The sequence below is a fragment of the Geospiza fortis genome, unplaced genomic scaffold, assembly GCF_000277835.1.
Source record: "Geospiza fortis unplaced genomic scaffold, GeoFor_1.0 scaffold318, whole genome shotgun sequence".
Lineage (NCBI taxonomy): Eukaryota > Metazoa > Chordata > Aves > Passeriformes > Thraupidae > Geospiza > Geospiza fortis.
Window position 1 is genome coordinate 2716842 of NW_005054371.1, and position 20326 is coordinate 2737167.

General features: G+C 38.2%; 1 protein-coding gene across 1 annotated transcript in view; it reads left to right on the forward strand.

The window, feature by feature from the left end:
- The first annotated feature begins 6879 nt into the window (after window positions 1-6879).
- The window catches only part of ATP1B3 (ATPase Na+/K+ transporting subunit beta 3), a 16849-nt gene continuing 3402 nt past the window's right edge, over window positions 6880-20326 (forward strand). Inside the window, exons 1-5 of the mRNA XM_031060024.1 lie at window positions 6880-7003; window positions 10532-10639; window positions 12163-12350; window positions 13118-13168; window positions 18100-18186. Of these exons, the coding sequence (XP_030915884.1) occupies window positions 6937-7003; window positions 10532-10639; window positions 12163-12350; window positions 13118-13168; window positions 18100-18186 (501 nt within the window). The 5' untranslated portion in view covers window positions 6880-6936. The remainder of the gene's footprint in view (window positions 7004-10531; window positions 10640-12162; window positions 12351-13117; window positions 13169-18099; window positions 18187-20326) is intronic.

Genomic DNA, 20326 nt, shown 5'->3' on the forward strand with positions numbered 1-20326 from the left:
CGGAATCCAGAATGAATGAGCGCGGATTGCCTGTGTGCTTAGAGCTGCAGTTTGGGAGAGGAAAGGAAAATCCCCAATCCCCCTCCCCAAAAGTTCATGAGCCCCAGTTCCAGAAAGTGATCGTTGTGTGTGGTTGTGCGTCATCGTGCTAAATTTGTTCCAGCGTAGGGCTTCTGGGCCTTTTATTTTCTTAAAGGAAGCTTTAAATGAAGGCTCTCCAATAAAGCCTGTGAAGGCAGTGTTTATTTTCCTATTTTCAGGTAGTCATCCTGTTGCTTTCTTCTGAGCTGGAAAGCATGTTATCGTAATCTGGTTGCTTCCAATAAAAATATTTTGATTTTCCGAGTGTGTTTTCTCATATTAAACAGTTGTACAAATGCTTAATATTAGGATGTTTCTTCAGTCCTCATGGGACATATTTACTGACTTCAGAAAATGCTGCGTCTCCTTCCAAAACTTGGATGTAGTTGGGATACTTAATGGTTGTGCTTACAAAACCAACAAGGCTCTCAGCGTGGTGTTAAGGAACAGGCCAATACATCCTTGGCCTTGACACGATCTCAATGAACGCTGATGTTGAAATAGCGAGGAGGAGCTTTAAGCGGACAGGGCTTGGGGTGTGCTTTCTGTGCCGTGCCAGTATCTCCTGTCTCTCAGGAGATGGAGAGGGCCCGAGCTCTGACAGGAGTTCCCCTCCATTCAGATGGAAATAAGAGCTTGCAGCTACTCTGCCAGTTGAATAGCAAAGGATAGGAAATTTCCACTATGCTGTTGTCTAGTGATCTTTCTGTACAGGCAGGTTTCCTCAAGTGCGTGGGCTGGGTGTGTGGATTGCAGAAGTCTGGCTGTGTCATGAGTCTGAGCAGCACAGACTGTAGATATGTTAGAAATAGCTTGCAAGTTTTTTGGGTTTGTTTTTTTTTGTTTTAAGGGGAAGATGAAACCATCTTCTCTGTTTAAACCTATCTAGTAGGATAAGTCACCTAGGATGTTACTAGTCCATGTTAGACCAAGGCCAATAGATAACATTTGAAGTTGAGATGACTTGGTTGGTAAATGAGTTTCCACAGTTACTCGAGAAAGTATCTATAGACATTTTGAATAATTTTACTTCCTTAAGAAGAAAAACTATAACTAATAATAGTTATAATAACTACTTATTTAGTAGTTTAGGTGATTGGCATGTGGTTACTCCTGTATACCATTTCCTTAGCCTGGGCATTAGCGAGTCAATGTTCAGTAACACCATGTTTTCAGTGTTTTGTTTGTTTTGGCATTCCATTATTAATATACTGTGCTTATTTAATTTAATTATAATCTGACTATTTTGGGGCGTGGTGTGTGGCTTTCTGTTTGGTTTAACTTTTTGATGGCAGGACACTGAGTGGGTGGCTCTGTTGGCACAGAAGAATATGCAGGGTTGGGTCTCCCGCAATCGAGGTGTGAGCTTGGAGCTCTCTCACCGACTACAGTTGCTTTTCTGTTGCTGGTCTCTGGGCTGAAAAGCGAGGACACAGGGATGGGGAGCTCTGGTTGCCAGCTTGGTGGGTTGTCGTGTCTCCAGGGACAGCACGATGAGAATTCAGCTGGCTCTGGTTCTTCTGTGCATAGTTCTCTTGTCTCAAGACAGCTTCCTCACAGAAATAAGACAGGAGCAGTAGAGAAGCCTTTAAGTAATTATTCACAGTATGTGCATGTTTTCCCTGGTCTGACATAGTCTGGGGGGCTTATGTAAATGGTAAGTGCAAGGCAGTGATTGTCTGTGAATGCCAATGCTGTGGCATTGGAGTACTCCTCTCTGCCATTTCCAGTTCAGAGTTTGTGAAAAGATCAGACACAAGTGGTTCTGTACTCATTTGTCATGTAACAGAGGTTGCATTTTAGAGTTTAGTAAAGAGATGCTTTTTACACCTTGGTGAAAACTAGATAATACGTCTCCTCCTGCAGAAGAAAATTGGAGATTTTCACCTTATTTTTTTTAAGACTGAAGGGGTACTTCAGTTTGAATCTTTCACAAGTTGATATCCAAACCTACACACACTCTCCCCCAAACGCTTCTATTTTTAATTACTTGGCATAATCATTTGTTGTATTAAAAGAGAGAAAATACTGGGAAAAACTGCTGACTTGAGGCTATGCTGTTCTCAGCAGCAAGGCGTGAGGGGTGCTGATAGTCGTCGAAGAGGTGATGGGAACGAGGGTGGGTCTGGGCTGCACCCGGCATTTAATCAGGTAGAGCAGAGCAAGGAGGATTCGGCAGGCTGCTGGGTGGGGCCTTCTGCAAGTGACAGGAGGATCAGTGTCAGTCTCTGCCTGTAATGGCGAGGTGCTGCGAGGATGGAGTGAGATCATCATGAAAGACTTGTGTTGAGATGCTCACTGCATGCTCAGGTGTGTGCATTGTCTTACAAGATAGTTAATTCTATTCACATAAGGTTAATAAAAAAATAATTTGTGCCAAAAAAGAAGGGCAATATAGGCTGTAGCAGTACTTCATCTCTGGTCACATTAGATGTCATGTCAGGTGTATTTAAGACTTTCTGTAAAGTTGGTTGTGTCAGGGTGTTCGAGGCAGAGGTGGCATTGCATTGAAGTGCACAGAAATTCAGACCTACTGAATTTTCTTTTGAAGCTTAGTTGTATTTTTGAGTGCACAGATACGTGGTTGTAATTACAAAGACAGACCTCCGCCAACAACACCCAACGCCTTATTTCTGGGAAAACTTTCCACCATGTTGATGGAAATACACTCTTGTTGGCCACCATGGCAAAGGATCCTGCTTTGCTTCTTTTTTTGTCTTCACTGGTTGGAATTCAGTGAAGACAAAAGAAGTGCTGTCAGACTTTTAACTGCTTTTCTGACATGGTTATTCTGTCTTCTTTATTGGTGTTTCGAGCAGAGATTTATTGTCATTTAGCTTTCTTCATGAGTAGTGTAATATTAAACATTCTGGCATCACTGTCTGCCATTGCAGTAGAGTATTTTATTTTCCTTGGCTCGGAGCACTCTGAAAAAAGGCATCTTGCTTTGTCTTGTAACAGATATCAGTATGCTCTAGTAGTACAGTAAGTGTATTTTGTGGTGGTGGTGGGGTGTTCTAAATTCTTAAACCTGGCTTTTGGCATTCTTTGCAAGTGTTGCCCTTGACAGTTTTTATTGTCTCCTAAGGTGTAGCCATGTACTGTGTGGAGCCCTGGCTTATTGTGACATAAAATATAACATGGGACTGAGGTTGTATTTCTAACTAGTCTTTTTCTTCCTCCCTCTGCTGTCACCCAAATCTGGAAAACAGTAATTCTTGAGTGTCCAAGAAATAAGATTGAAACATGATTAGCGATTATTTCATGTGTATAGTTAGGTTAAAGTAAGGAAATCATCTGCAGGTGGACTAAAACTTCTTGATGTTCCTGGTATCAGTCAGCAGGAGGATCACTTGAGTGTTTAAATCCCACTGGTTAAAGGTTCTGAAGGACAGTCATGCAGGTGATAGGATCAGTGCAGCATGGAATCCAACAAACTATAAAAACAATTTAATTTTTGTTGTTGCAGTTAATGTTGTATAGTTGCTACCCTGTTTGTGGGAGTGTTTATATTGATACCTGTATATATCCAACTAATCATTACATACAGGTAGATTTGTCAGTCTGGTTTATGCCTGAGTAACATACTTTTCATTGTTTTTGCCATGTACAGTTTGGAAAGCTTGTATTCCATGGAAATGATGGCCCGGTATGTGATAGCTTGCATTCACCAGAGTAAAAAATTCTGATTTTCACAGTGGAGAAGTGTTTTGATTCCTGCAAATGAATTCCAGCTAATGACAGTATCAACATGTTGGTTCAGAAATGGAAGTCTTCCAGATTTTACTTGCTTGTTGATGTGGTTAGGATATGAAGAAGTGGTTTTGGTGCTGTGTTGCCCTGCAAAAAGAAAAGCAAACCAAAACAACTAAGTAAACTGTAATGCAGAATTTTGGTTTTCAGTTTTTCTTGTGTTAGCGTTTTGGTGTACAAGATGTTTTACAACAATTTAATTGGGTTGCATGTTAGATGTGGAAGCTGGACTTTGTTTGGAAGAAATATGGAAGATAGCTTTTCACTGTTACTTGGGTACATCTTGTTTCCTGACAAGAAATCCAGTGTTATGTGAAGTTATTTTGGCAGAGTTTCTTGACAGGTTATGGCTTGCTCACTGTGATTAGCTAAGGATAATTAGTACTAATAGGCTCACAAAGAGCAGCTTACTCAGTTTGGAGCTGTTGGAAGTTGCAGAGGGGATTTTTGTTGTTTGTTTTTTCCCTCTTCTTAATGTGGTAGAGTAATGTAAATGGGTCAGTTTAGTGGTCAGCATTCTGCAGTGCATTTACAAGCTATATTAAAATAAAGATTAAACTTTGTTGGGTTGGGGGAGGTTAGTGCAGCTTCAGGGCTGTGAGTAGAAACAGCCTTTCCAACCGTGTTCTGCTGCACATCCCTGGTGGTTGGGCTGCTGCTGGGAGGAGCGGGGCTGGGGAAGGTGCTGTTGTCACTGCAGTCTCCATCAAGGAGTGGGGACCACTGTTACCCCTGTCCTGGTACTCCCTCCAGGCTGAGAGGGATCCCAGCTCTGCCCTGCAGCTGCCCTCGGTGGGAAAGCGGTCCCAGCACTGCCAGCCCTGCTGGGGTGAGGGGCTGTGCAGGTGGGTGGGACAGCTGGGACCCCACGGGGGAGAGCTGCCCCTGTGGCACTGCCCTTCAGGGTCAGGAGCACAGGGGATGTGGTGCTGCCCCAAAGCAGGGCTCTTCCTAGGGCCATGTCTGCTTTGAGCTGCACTCCATGGTGCTCTGAGTGCCCATGTTATGCCCATCAGTTTTTTCTTGTTCCAATGAAGTTTGGCATATTGTTTTTGAAATTAAATATGAGTGTATTCTGAAATAACTTCCCTGGTTTTCTTGCTTTTACTCTACTTGCCACAGCAGCTGCTTGTCTTGTCTTGCATGTCGAATTCTTCTGTTCCATTGGGACTGTTTGATGAACGTCTCGGTCACTTGATGGAAAGTGTGCGGTCTAGGGAGTTTGAGGGAAGTATCCAGTAGTTGATTAATTTGTATGGATCAAAATGAGAGCTGACCAGAGGTTTTGTAAGGGAGCTTTTTTGTTTGGTTGGTTTTATAATACCCAGAACCCAGTGGATGTTAATCAGAAGATCCTCGTTCTGCTTTAAATCCAGTTAAAGCAATTACAAGCTTGTAGGTAAAACACATTGCTGCTGTGCCAAATACAGATGCAACTCTTGTAATGGCTTTGTTGACTAGAATTCCTACTATTTGTTTTTATGTTCTCATTTTAGTAGCTACATAGCTTCTAAATAACCTTAGCAATCATTCACAATAGATGTCCAGCTGTCTTGTTCATTATAGAGTAATCTTGTTTTTGTGTTTGCATACTTTGCTACTTCTAATTGCTGCATAGAATCTTACATCTTGGTGGTTTCAAGTGTATTTTAAGTAGCTGATCATTTTCAGGTTATTGCAGATTGGTAGGTAACTTCATCATGTGTGAGATTGAAAACTAAAACCAAATGGAGAATCCACTGACATTCAGCTGGTCGCTGTTGAGAACTCTACTTAGGGTAAAGAATTTGGAAGCCATGTCATTATTTTAATAGATGTACACAGAATTCTTTTGGGAGAAGTAAAACGGGTACTTGGATTTTTAGCAGTCATGGGTTTCTGGGTACCATACTACACTAGAGACTATTTCAGTGCAAAATGCAAGCATAGTTTTTGGGACAGGAGCCAGGGCTTAGGCTTGCTTCTGTCTTATTCCAGTGGGCAGTACATAGCACTGGGGTACGGTTGTGTTTACTTTTGCTCTTGCCTTTTCTGTGAAAGGTTAGAAAGTTCTGCACTTGGTTCTGTCAAGTGTCAGTGGTAGGATCTTGCATAATGGTTTTGAAGTACATTTCTTCATACCCAAGTTACATATCTGGCTTCTGAGAGTGCCCTTATGGCTAGAATATCCAATAAAAATTGAATTTGTGTCAACATTTGGTTGTGTTTTTGAATTATAATGGTTTTAAAGATGGCTCTCAGTCCAAGCATCCAGTCCCCTCAGTACTTTTAATAGCTCCCATTCTTTTTGACAAATTCTCTGCATGTGTCCTTAAGCCTGTCTTGAAACAGAATACCACACATTTATTTAGGTTGGTATTGAGTGCTCAGTTAATGAAACAAGTTGAAGCTGGTAATAATCTCTGTATTTGGTGAATTTGGTGGGGTTGCTGTGTCCCTGGGGTAGATTGGTAAAGCAGGTATGTGTGTTAGGCTGGATAAATCTGGAGAGAAGGCTTGGTTTGTTTCCAAACACATGTGGCAGAAAGCATTTTCACCCTGAGAAGTATCTTGTAACTGGATGTGTGTGAAGAACTACTCTTGTGTGGAGTTCCCTCAAATATCAACTATGTTATTAAAGCAACAATTGCTTCCTCCCTGGTCTGGATCCAGTGTAATAATTTTATCTTTTCCCTCAGTTCTTTCATCTTCCTAAGAACCAGATACAAAGCTAAAATGCTAGTAAACAAGTGACAGTTTATTTCTTTTTGTAATGCGCTACTTAGTAATTTTTGTTAGCTTTCCTGTATAGCCCGAAGAGTGGTTTTTAATGCTTCTCTCTTAAAAATAGAGATGCCAAGATGGCCTGTAAGCTTTAAGAATCAGAAAGTATTAAGAAAACCTCTTTGTATGCATTATTGTGCACTGTGCATTACATATGTATGCTAGGGGCATAATTATGACTACAAACATTGTATTGCTAATTTCCCATTTCTGATTTTCAAAATAGGTAATGGAATTAGATGAAACAAAAATTGTAATTTTATCTTTTTCTTTACAGGATTGATCTTGCTATTCTATCTGGTATTCTATGGCTTCCTAGCAGCACTCTTCACATTCACAATGTGGGTTATGCTTCAGACCCTGAGCAGTGATATACCCAAGTACCGGGACCGCATTTCTAGTCCAGGTAACACTGTATTTATTTGTTCATTAACCTCTGTCTGGTTTAACAACTGAGTTTCATTTGAGAGCTCTTTTGAAGTACGAACCTCTTATGGGAAATCGTCATTATTCAGTTACTTGCAGGTTGCAAAGGTAAAACATGGTGTAAGGCAGGTTATATATGTTTATAGCATAAATTCATGCAGTAGCTTTCTGTATGGTTTTTTTTTGCTAAATTTTGCTGTTTTTTCCTTTAAGCTCCTGTCAGTTGAATTTGTCATGTAGAACACAATTTTGCCTGCAGATCCACACAGCATGCTGATGTAGAAGTTGGTTTATAACTTAATCAAATTGATGTAAAGCTACTTTAAACCAGTTCTCTTGGGTGAGGTGGAAGGCCACCTCGATTAGTATTTGATACTTTGCAGAAGGTACAGGAAGGCTCTACTGTGGGTGTGATCTGCTCAAGAGCATGTAAGGACTGTGGGATAGAGGCCTTTGCAGAGTTTTTATTACAGTATTAGATAGTTCCCAACATGGAAAGTCTGTGGATGTCAGGGATTGTGGGGATAGGGATCCACTGGAGTAAGGGCCGTGTTTATGATGAAGCTAAGTCCATGTAACAGGTAGCTGCCACTGAAAGTGCTCTCTTGCTGCCTTTGTGTGCTGCCCTCCTGCCTCACTGTTGGCTGCTCCAAGGAGCTAATTGTATGTTAAAAAAACCAACCCTGTACAAATAAGAATGAGTGATAAGGTGGTTGTCTTCACCAATATAATAATATATTGGGGGAAGTGAGATGATGTTATTTTTTAAAATACTGTTTTCCTTTTGTTGAATGCAAAGCTCTTAAAATGGAACATCACCTTGCAGCTGTATCCACACTTAAGATGATACAGTAATCTTTGTGTGAGCAAGTTGCAGTTGGGCCAGTGTGAACAGAATTTGTTTTGGTGTAGTGTTCTGGCTTCTCTAACAAGTGTCATATTGTAATGGATTTTGAGGATTTGTGCTGTTTTTTCAAGCTAACAATGGGCTAGATGCTCGAAAGAATAATTAAAAAAAAATAGAAGAAAAATAAATGAGGGAAGAAAAAGGTGGCTTAGTTGACCATTTCTCTCCATTCCCATTGTGTCTGTTGTGGAAGTCAGAAGCATCATAGTGGATGAAGCTGTGGGTAGCTGTGGCTTAATGCTGGGATTGAGTGACATTTCTTCTCTCATGTGGTTCAGGCTATTAATTTTCCTTGACTTTGAAATAAGTCATAAGGGATGTTTGTTTTTAAAAGTATATGCTGCAATAAGTTTTTAATTGAAGAATTCCTGTAACATTTCTGAATTAAATATCTTTATTAACCATGTCTTTAGTAATTCATACATTAAAGTTAATCAAGTTGCTTGTTTCCGTTCTAATGTTTCTCCTTAACTCTGTTGTTTTTCATTTGCAGTGAGACATGTAATGTTCCTGGCTGTAAACTTAAATTCTTTTAAAAAACCTAAAATCTACACACAAAACCTGGATGCCGTAGGTCAAAGGTTCTCTTCTTACATTAAATGTACTTGGAAATCTCACAATTGATTTATTTTATAATTGATACCCGAATTGCTTTGTACACTGGGATATAATAGTATAAATCAAATCCAGATGATTTTAAGACCTTTTTTGTTAAATCCCTCCTGGAATTGTAAAATAATGTAATCTCTTCTACAATCCTAGATGTGATCTTGTGCTGAAGCTGTTAATTCTGTTCCTCTAGAAGTGCTCAAATCTTGCATCTCTCACAGTCTGGGCATCAGTCCTTAAAATAGCTTCTTCTGTAGAATTCACATCATAGTTTTTAGGCAGAATGTAATCCACTGGAAGTGGAGCGGTCCCCTCTTCATAGGATGTTTCTGACATTCCCCTGAAGCAGTAAATCTCTTCAAATTATTTTTTCATTCATTGATGACTAGTTTAGTTATTTTGTCATATACTCTTTGAAAAATACCATTTAAATCCTTCATTTATATTATAGTTTTGTATATAATAATCTCTTATCCCGAAAGCTCCTAATGTGTAAAACCCCTCCAGTGATTTTTCAGCCCGCTACTAATTGCCTTTTATTTTGTTGAATCCCAGTTCAGTGTGAAGGTCAGAAAATTACTGTAATGGTGCAAAGTAGTCTGCAGTCAAAATGTGGACTGTTAGTCATTAAAGCCTTTACTTGGTGGCTTCCATGGAAATAATTTAACTGCTGTTATAGCAAAAAAGAGGATTTTTGATTTATTTCGAATCCTATAAAAGACTAGAATAGAAGACATTAAATTGTATCTGAGTTTTTTTAAAAGCTGAAGAACATTTGTTCGTGATGAGTTTCTAGTATAGATGTTTATTATTGGCAAGTTGCAAGTATTTGTAAATGGTTTCTGCCTTTGGATGAGAAGCTTGGCCATTTCTGTAGGTAAATCCTTAATAGACCTGGGCTGCTGAAAAACAGTCTTGATATACTTTACTGAACCTTACTGTGATGGTTAACTGCAGTAACCTAACTTTATCTTACTTTCTTAAATGTTTATTTTTATAAAGATGGGCTGTTTTTATTTTGGGGGGGAGGGGGGTTGTTGCCATCAGGTACCTGTGTGAGTGCCAGCTCCTGGTGGCCCAGGGTGGGTGTATCAGTGTCCCTTTTGCTTTCACCTGCTCCAGAGAAATCCCTGAGATTGAACTCTGCAGCTTTCTGGGCCGTATGCTGGGAAGCAGGGGCACGTCAGCTCTTGAGAGGGCCATGCTCACTTTATTCCATGTGTGCCTTGCCCATCCTCCAGCTGGGGCTGAGTTCAGCCTTTGGTGATCCATGGGCTGGTACCTCCTGCAGCTCTGGTTCCTGCCCGGAGCCCCCAGAGGCAGCAGGGATGCTGTGGGGCTGGGAGGCAGCTCTGTAGCATTGACTGAGCCATGCCCTGGGGCTCTGTAACGTGTCTCCTGTTCTCCATGGGACAGTTGGCACCTCAGCTTTGTTTGAGGAGATGGAGGAGAAGACTAAATACTAATTTGACTTGTCTGTTTTGACTGGGGTAACTTTCAAGACGCCTTTATGTATAATCAAATTTTAAACTTTTTTTCCCTGGGTTTCTGTAAGAATAATACAATCATAGCTTCACTCTGTATTGCCTAAAGCTTTAAACTGTTGCTTGAAGTGAAGGTTTTCTGGGTGTGCTTTTGGATATTTTTTCAATTATTTTTAAAGCTTAACTTGCTGAGTGTGGAAAGTGGATCAATAAAAATCTTTGATTGAAAGTGATTAAACTGCTGATTTTGCTTTTCCTAATCACTTGGTTTGGTTTGTGAATTGCAGTTATACATTGGGTTGGATTTAAATGTTAATTAATATAATGCTGATTTTGATTACTGGCTTCAAACACAAAGTACCTTCCAGTACTGTAGAATATAGGGGTAACATTAATGTTTCTTTACAGACAATAGACAATTTCCAATTTATGGATGTTTGAGTAGGGGTTAGAGTGGTGAAGGAAATATAAGTTGCTTCATTCTTAACTTAAACTTTTTCTTTTTAAGGACTTATGATTTCACCAAAGCCAGACACTGCATTGGAATTTTACTTTAATAAGAGTGACAGCCAGTCATATTCAGAATATGTTACTACACTTCAGAACTTCCTTGAATGTAAGTTACTTACAATTGCCCAAGTAATTTAGGAGTCTTAATCTTGAGTACATTTTTTCACTTCTTGCTTGTAGTTACTAATTGCCAATGGACGCTAATGCAAGTTCAGGGTTACTGTAGATATATGTGTTATAAAAGTCTCTATTTTACAGAAAATGGTGAGTAAGATGCCTGTATTGGACAGTGAGCCTGAGCATGAGGAATAGTCCAGTACATAATGGAGAGTTTTGGGTGATGTGGTTATTTAAAAATACTGTAAGATGTAGAAATTACATATGCCAAAATAATTTAATTTAAAATAACATAGGTCTTGTATTTAGACACAAATACAAGACCTATGTTATCTGATTAGTCTTAATCTAAATTATTTGGTAACTGAGTGAGAGTACTTTAGTCTGAAGAACTTAGGTGTCTCTTTGAAAAATGAGGCACACAAAGATTAAATTAATTGCAATTTATTGATTTTTCACTCTGATACACAGTATCTACACACAGAAATATTAAAACACTGAATTTAGAACGTGCAGAAAAGCTAATACAGGACAAATCTGAAGGGTGGAAAAATCACTGGTTTGTCATACATTATTTCACGTATGTGCCTATATGTACACTTATTCTAATAACATGGAAATAAATTGAAAATATTAATAAGTTTAACCCCTCAAAAGTTCTAAGTCAGAATGAGGAAGGTGCTGTGAAATCTCACCTGTGTGCATGAGTTGCCTTGTTAGCTCCAGCTATACTTGAATCTCTCCATATTCACAGTTTTGGTGCCTCCTAAAAGCATCTCTGAGTAGGCTTTTCTTTCAGAGCTCTGCCAGGGGTTCCTGAGAGCAATGCTGCATTTCATGACTACCTGCCTCTCCTGCAGTTCTGTGGGTCTTGCATCAGGATGAACATTCCCTTTCTCCATTTTACCTTATTAGCTGGGAGCTGGGGTATAAGGGAGGAGAAGAAACCACAAAGTGTCTTAAATGGGAGTCATTTAGCGTTTGTGACAGTGTGGTCTGTGCACTTCAGAAACACAAGAAAGTGAGAAACAACTTGAGATGTTAGTATAACATAAATTATACTATCTGATGTAATTGTAGAGGCAATTTAATATTAATTATTGGAATACTCTCAAGTTTCCTGTGTATTTGTAAAAGAAATATGTGCAAAGGGAAAACTGGTTGAGTTTCCAGATAAAAACTTGATTGGTTTTATACTAATACATTATTGGCTTAGTATATGTAGTTAGTTTATGTACAGAAATTCATGAAGTTGTGATTATTGTTACAATTTTAAAAGCAGGAAAGTATTCATTCTTCTGTAATACTCTTTTTCATTCAAGTACGTTGCTACTTGTCTGTAGGCTTTGAAAAAGCGTTTGTTAAGATGGAGGTAAGATACAGTGCTCTGAAAATACTTCTTTGAGGAAACTCTTAGGGAAGTAACAGGATAATTATTTATATAGGCATCTGCAGGTTTTGGCTGGTTATGTGCTTTATACCACTGATTTACAAGCTGTTTTTGTTTCATAGCATATAATGATTCAAAGCAGTCACAAAACATAGATTGTACCCGGGGAAAGATCTTTGATCAGAGCGAGGCTGCTGTTAAAAAGGCTTGTCGATTTAACCTCTCTGACCTTGGACAGTGCTCTGGCAAGGAGGATGCAAATTTTGGCTATTCTAAAGGAACTCCCTGCGTGCTTGTGAAAATGAATAGAGTAAGTGCCTACTTATCTTTTAGTTCTTAGTACAAGTGCTCCCAACTACTGCTGTATGAAAAGATTACTGTGGAAAGGACTGAAATCTGTGTTCAGTTTGCTACTCAACATATTTGCATTTCTTGAGGAGTCTAATTTACTGAAGCATTGAGCAGTTCCAGAGAGTAGTATGAGGTGACCTTTTTAAACATTCTAATACTTACCAGTATTGGCTTTGACGACTTGAACCAAAATATCTGAATCTTGTTTTCAGAAGTATATTGTTCTTTGCTTTTACTTACTGTTCTGTGATACAGATTCTAGACTGCTCTGCAAAGTAAAGTGTTGTACTTCATGTCTGTGTTCCAGAACTCTAATGTAATAACTCTAATCTAATGCATTCTGTAACTCTTAAACTATGAAAGGTGGGGAAAACTACAAAGTATTTGACTCTTCAATGATGTCCTGTTGCTGATTGGTGAATGATGTACCTGTTACTTGAATTGCTAACTGGTTTGAGCCATTAAAATTACATGCTAAATGTAAAATAAGAAAACAGTACTTTCTGTTACTACTGTAATTATTTTGAGTTAACCTGAGTAAACTATTTAATTTAACAATGCTTTAAATGTTAATCCTAGTTTAAAATTGTGTTCAGATGAAAATTACAATAGATATGCTTAGTCCCTGTATGAACTCATATTTAGTGAGGGAAAAGTTCGATTTCAGTCTGTAAAAATTGAAAGTGGGAAAAAGATCTGTAAATATTTTACCTTTGTCTCCTTTAGATAATTGGATTAAAGCCTGAAGGAGAGCCACATATACAGTGTACCCCTAAGGTCAGTTCAGAATGTAAGAAATAAATGTGTTGTTGATTTTCCTTGTGATTACGATGAATAATGAAGTAGTTTATTTCACTCTTCCCCCCTTCTTAGAGATTTTGCACTTTTGTTTGTGTTTTTCATCTTACTGTATGTCTCATTTAGTTTAAGTGTCTTTAATTTCTTCAGTGTACCTATAGAAACATTTTTTGGTTGTTCTTTCATCCTTAGATGTTTGAACTACCTGATTTGGTTTAGATTTGAGGAAAATGCATACATATGTATTTGTGGTCTTGTTTATTTATTTATTGTGAGTTATATTTTGTTTTCCCATTTCATAACCTCTATTTTTATTTTTTCTCCATGCTGCAAGTGCACCTTAGACAATTTTATAAATGATGGGTAAGACAACTGTGTGTGAAAACTAATGTTACCACTCAAGTAAAAGTTGCCTTCAAATCAAATATAAACTACTTATAATAACAGCTAATCTTTGCAAATTTGTTATGTACCAATGGATTTACACAGAATGTTTTATTGCAATTATAATAATTACTTTGACTTCTGGGTGTTTTCCCTAGACTGCTTGGGGAGCAGTGAAAAAGTTGGTAAGTTTGTAGCTTGAGCAAGGGGCAGAGTCCTGGCTTTTAGCTTCTGGTGACTTCTAAAAGTGTAGGCTGGGAAATATTAGCAGTTAATGAGACAAACACTTGTAAGGGTTTCTGCCTTCATCCTAGATAGCTGTGGTAGGCACAGATTTTAATACTTTATTTTTGTTGGGTCTTTGAAAGTTTTGATCTCTCTAGGACAGTCCATAGCAAGCAAAGGTGATTCTTCCTCGTACTTGAGACTGATTTGCTTCCATTCACAATCCCCACATTCTCTTGAACGGAATAAAGGAATTAAGCTCCTTCTACTACTATTCTTTTTTCTTTGACTTGTCTAATGTATAGTTTTTTTTGCAATGTGATATTCCAAACTAGATAGAAGTTTGCCTCTAGCTGAGGTATTGTTAATGACAGCATTTCTCCCTTTGTGATCACATTGAAAGCAAGGTGAATTTGCTGTTTGTAATACACTAGTCTGTATTTTAATTGTTTGACTATTTAAATAATTCTTCTGGTTATTTCCCAGTCTGTATTTGTAGATGTGATTTCTCAAAGTTCACAGCTTTGAAAAACATAGGGCTGGTTTTGGCCCCTTTCTGTCATTTTTTGTGATCATTTTAACGGGATCACATTCTTGGAAGTGTTTTGCACTACTTAGCTTGGTGCCATCAATGAATGAACTTGGGTTTGCCTCTCAAGTCCTTATTGAAACATGGAATAGGATCCAGAGCAGTCATCTTAATTTCCACCAGAAATGCCTTGTGAGGTATTGAGAACTAATGTTCAAGTGATTTACAAAATATTGATGGCAGTCCTATTTTATGATGTATTTCTTCAACTTTTGTCTATGGATGCTCTAAGAGACGTAGTAAAAACTATACTAAGCAGATGATACTACTTCTTACCTTCTTAACTGGTTTCACTAGCAAAACAGTAAGCTTGATAACAACTTGGTTGATCACGGTGGCAGCTTTTGCTATTTTTTTACCCTTTGGGATACATAGAAGTCATTTGTGTGTGTTTTCTTGCATCTCCTTTCTATAAGTATGAAGTTCTGCTACCGTATCCTCTTAAAATTTTTGTGATCTACACAAGTGTGATGGTTATGATTTTAAAAATTAATCATCCTAGTAGTTCTTTAGTGACTTCCAGGGAAGTATTTGTCAGGTTTTGCTACTTTGAATGCATCTATTTTATTTTTGTTACCCTGTTCTCATCCTAGCTCATAATAATTTAGTTGCTTAGGAAAGCTTAGGTACCAGTTAGAATTGATCCTGTAGATTTACTGTTCACTGATTTTTATTTCCCTTTCATCTCTGTTTTTAAATATTTCTTACAATTAAGAGTCACAGAGTGGATAAGGTTGGATAGGACCACAGTGGTCATCTGGTCCCACCTCCCTGCTCAAAGAAAGGTCATCCTAGAGCCCATGGCACAGAGTTGTGTCCAGACAGTTCTGGGATATCTCCAGTGGGGGAGACTCCACACACTCTCTGGGCAATCTATTCCAGTGCCCAGTTACTGCCCAGGAAAAAGGTTCTTCCTCATGCTCAGATGGATCTTTGGTGCATCAATCCTACATATGCTGAGGGCCATTTGGAGAAGTGTCTGCCTGGACATAACACACCATCTGACTTTTAAATGGTATTTTTGCTTTTACAAGTCTCTCAAATACAAAATTAGTTCAATAGCTTCTGTCTGAACATCCTGCCAGTCTTGGCCACCTGAAACATCATTTTAAGTTTTTCATTGTGGAATTTATGTTCTTCAGGTATTCTCCTGTGAGGTGAATCTTCTTTATTCTCCCTGCACTTTTTATATGGTGGGGTTTTTTTAATGGAAACATTTCAGAGTCAGCACACTTATAGCTGGGGATGCTTCTCCCTGTGCCCTCGTGTAGTTGAAGCTGTCATCACTGTAACTTCTGTAGATGAGGGATGTGAATGTTTGCAGTGTCAGACACTCATTGCAGCTGATTCCTCCTCCTACACCCTGTAGGAGCTAATCTGCTGCAGTGTTGAGAATCTCCAGAAAGATAAACAAATCAACAGAAAGATTCTGCCTCCAAGAAGTTTGAAGATCAGCATTTTAGGTCTTTAGTTTGGGGCCAGACATGTGCTAGAACATCTCTCAACAGTATTTATTTCAAGTTAAAACATTTACTGAAAACTGGTAAATTTGATGGGTTTTTTTTGTTTTTAACTAGAGAAAAGAAAAGCCTTAATTCCAAAATACATCTTTTTCTGCTGTTTATTGACCATCTTGACTTCGTGTTAGGTATCACTTTGTAGTTGACAAGAATGAAGAATGGCTGTATGAATGATGTTCTGTGTGCCTTGCTTTTGTCAGCATACTCAGGATCTGAGTTAACTAGCTTTTCGTGATAGAAATCTGTTGTTTTACAGTTTCTTCTAATGAATACTGCTCTTTATCTTCTCCATTTCTTCTTCTTAAGTGATTATAGATCATTCCTTCCTAAATTATTTCCTTGGGTCTTATATAATTCCTTTAGCATATTATTTCAACATCTGTTAAATTCTTCTTTCTAAACTGCAGTCTTAATTAAGACCCAGTTAGAGTTGGAAGTCTCTCTGTCCAGCTACATTGTCCAATTTTTAGATTTGCTGACTGTCAGCAGCTCTTTGTGGAAACTACATGATAAGCAGAAAAAGTGACACTCACTAATGGACAGATTCTTGAAGTTCTTCAGCAAATGCAGCTTGTTTAGGTGGTTTTTAGTTTGCTTTTATTTAATAGTTTAGGGATATTAATTAGGATTGCTCATTCAGGAAGATCTGGATTCCCCCCAGCAGTTGCATTAGATAGGCAGCTGCATGTCCCAGAACCTCCCTGCTATTGCACTGAGAGCCTAATGCATAGATTTAGTGTATAGTGATGACTGCATGCGTGCCTTGTACTTCGCTGCTCCAGAAAGCACTACTCCTGTTTACTTTGCCTGTGTTATTCCATATGCTGATTATTTAACCATTATTTCAGCAATATATTTGAAAAGTATTTTCAGCTGCATGAGCTTAAATAAAATAAAGAATAATGGTGAAAATCAACATATTCCTGCTTAATAGTTATATGCAAGCTCAAGGTCCGAAATACTTAATAAACTTATATTAATGATTGTAGTAATTTAGACTGTAAAGGAATGAGAATGTGGCCATATACTAAAAAACTATTGTATGTTCTTCTGAGGAGGTGAAAAGAAGGTAACCTTGAGCTGTGGCTTGTTCTTAAATATGTTTTGATCTTACTGCAGTTGTCTTCTGAATTCTGTAGGGATCTGTTTAAAATTACAGCTTTGTATATGGTAATAGAGAAACAACAATGAAACTTGCTGATTAACTTGAACTTGTTAATTACATGGAACAAACAGTGATGTTCTGAACTTGCATTTAGCATTTTGGGGTGGTTGTTTTAATGACATTTCTCTTGGTTATGGTAAGAAATTAATTTATTACAGAAGGTTACAGATGTGGGCATTTCCTAGTGGTGTGAACTTGGAGCAGCTTGTTATTCTGCCAGGATACACAGTCTTGAAGAATGTTGTGTATAGGGAGAGGTGTTTGTGTCTTGCTGTACTGATAGCCTGTGTCTGGACAGCTCAATCATACATACATATTTTGTATATTTTATGGATTGACTGACTCCTTAGTCAAAAATTAGGCAGCAGCTTTGTAGGTAGCTTATTCTTTCTTATTCCAGGATTTGGGGTGGCAGGGGCCAGTAGAGTGGTAAGGCCTGCATCTGTATGTATTGTTCCTCTGAGGTGGCGATACAACTCCAGCAACATCACCATTTCAACAATTTGGGTTTGTTCATATCTGGCCTGTATTTCAAGGATAGAGGGCACCTAATGTTAGGAATGACACTGTTGCAGAGAGGTGTCTGTGGTTCTCTGTGAAGGCTTGTATCATTACAAGCTTGAGAGGTTTAAAAACCTGGCTTGAAACAGCACATGATTCACCAAAAATACACAGGCTTGCTTGGAGATACTTGGGATTTAAATTATATATGGGGGGTTGGGTTGTTAAATTACTCATTAGAATGAACATACCCCCCTTCCCCATTTCTTTGACTCATAAGTATGAAGGCAGGCTGTCTTTGACTCGATTGCTAATTTAAGTATTGCTCATCCTTACTGCAGCAGATGTGTGCAGCATGTGACTGCTTGCCAAAAGAAATCTGGTTTGAATTATTTTATGAGTTTGTAAGTCAGTTGCCTTTTTTTAGGTATCTTGCAGTTCATCACTGGGTTATCATTTTAATTTTGTGTTCATTTTTATGCAAGCAAATGTTAATTTCTGCTTTCCTTGCTGTCTGCAATTACAGGAAGAAGGCATGGTTAACATAAATTATTTTCCTCCTAATGGCGCAATGGACTTGATGTACTTCCCGTACTATGGGAAAAGCTTGCATGTAAGTATCCCTTAATGATGGTCTTCACTTTGTGTTCTGTTTCTGTGTGCATTTCCAGTTGCTAATAGCAGATTAATTCTGAAGTTTGAACTTTGTAATGAGGTGCTGCTAAGGAATATTGCAGATGCAGACATTGCACAGCGCTCAGTGAGGCTGAGGCGTGCTTTGGCAGCCATGAACAAACTGGGCATTGTCCTCATGGAGGAGAGGCTGTACACCAGCAGTCTGGAGAGCCACTGCTCTTTTTTGCTCATTGAAATCTTTTGGAGTCTTTTTGAGTGCAGGGAAAGGCAGGAGAAGTAAACTGTCTTGTTACAATACACTTTCTAGTAGTTAATCCTTGGTGTTTCTGTATAGGATGTTAAGCTCATAAGTCCTTATGGTGTTGTTGATTATATTTCTTTGTGGCTCTGCATGCCATGCGTTCTATTTGCCCTGTTTTATGAAGAAGGACTTCAATGCAGCAGATAGATTTCAGGTTTTCTTAAATTATTGTTGTAAAAACCCTAAACTCACTACTTTATGAACACAGTATACGTAGAATTAAAACTCTGGTTTCTTTTGAAACTTGAATTTAATCTTTTTATTTTCTTGCATCAGTTTGTGATCACTGTATGCAGAAAATCTGTATGTTCTATAAAACAGAAAATTATATTGCCTCTTACTGACCAAATTATTTAGTCTACTAAACACTGTTCACCTTTGAAGATAAAGGTACTCTTTCAAACATAAATCTATTAGATCCATAGTGTACCATAGTGGGTAGTTGTAATTACACCAAAGTGATTTTTGTATTAAATTACTCCTTTCTTAGTTGTTTTTCCAGTGTACTCTGTACTTGCAGCAGTTCCATAACTTTTTTTAACCTCCCATGGCTTTTACTAATGTGGAAGGAGCTTGTTTTCCTTCAGTATTTGCTTTCATGTTATTTCTGAGTAATTCTGTATTTTCCATTTTGTTGCCATGTTATGAATTGGTACCCCATTTAGGCATGCAAATTAAAGAGAGATTGCCTGTGCTTCTAGCAGCTGGAGTCAGTACAGACTCTGTCCTGTTCTTGAAATGAAAGAATAGGGAAATAGAGCAGTGCTTCCCTAAGAAATGCAAAATACAGCATCTGTGCACCTTGACATGTCAAGACCCAGTTTGTACCAAGGATGGGATGAAGAACTTTACTAACAAAATTCCCATCTTGCTGCTATACTGATGGAAAATGGAAGATTATGAAAAGACACTAATGAAGATAGGAAAAACATGGTGCTCTTCCTTGCTTGAATTAGGTGATTTAGAAAAAGCTTTTTTTATTATTTTAATGTTCTTTTTCATATGGAACAAGGGCTATGGTTTTAGGGATTCTTGCTTATGTAAGCCTAATTCTCCTAGCATTAGCATAGTGAGAAAAAGAAGAGGCAGTAAGAAGAGTTGTGGGAAGTTTGAGTATTTGACTGCATCTCAAGGGTCTGGATCAATTCCTTGACTCTGCAACAGAATTTTTATATTATATCAGTGTGGAACTGCTAAATTACTGTATTCTGTAAAGGAGTTAAGAAGATTTGAACAAACTTGCTGCTCTTGTTCAGTTAGGAGCCAGAAAAATACTAATATTAATATCTACACTTTTGTGGTCCAGGATGGTTCTTGTCTTTTGCTGCTTATTACAACGTGCCCAACTCTGACCTTGGGAAATGTTCCCTTTTTAGATCATCTAACATAGTCAATGAGGATGCTGCCTCTCTTCCCTCCTCCTCCAAATTTTATACTGAGTAAAAGTCCATTCTGGTATGATCTTTTTTCAAAACATCATAGAAATTTGTGTGCTCCTTTGGAAAAACCTGGATGGTGAGAAGATTTCTCTCCCTGAGGAAACATCAGAATTTCAGTTCTGATTTTTAGAAAACTCTAGGTGTGGTATCACCCTTACAACTGGGAAGTTTTGAGGGAGTCTTGCCTAGCTACATTTCTTCCCTCCCAGTCTGAAGTTTATGGGAGCACAGGAAGATTTCTGATCTAGTAATACCATTATCCAATGAAAGCAGCTACTTCAGTCTGTTCCTTACTAGTACTTAATATTAAAGATTTTAGCACATCTACTTCCATGACTTCATCCTTTATAAATGAGACTTTGAGTATTCTCTAGTGT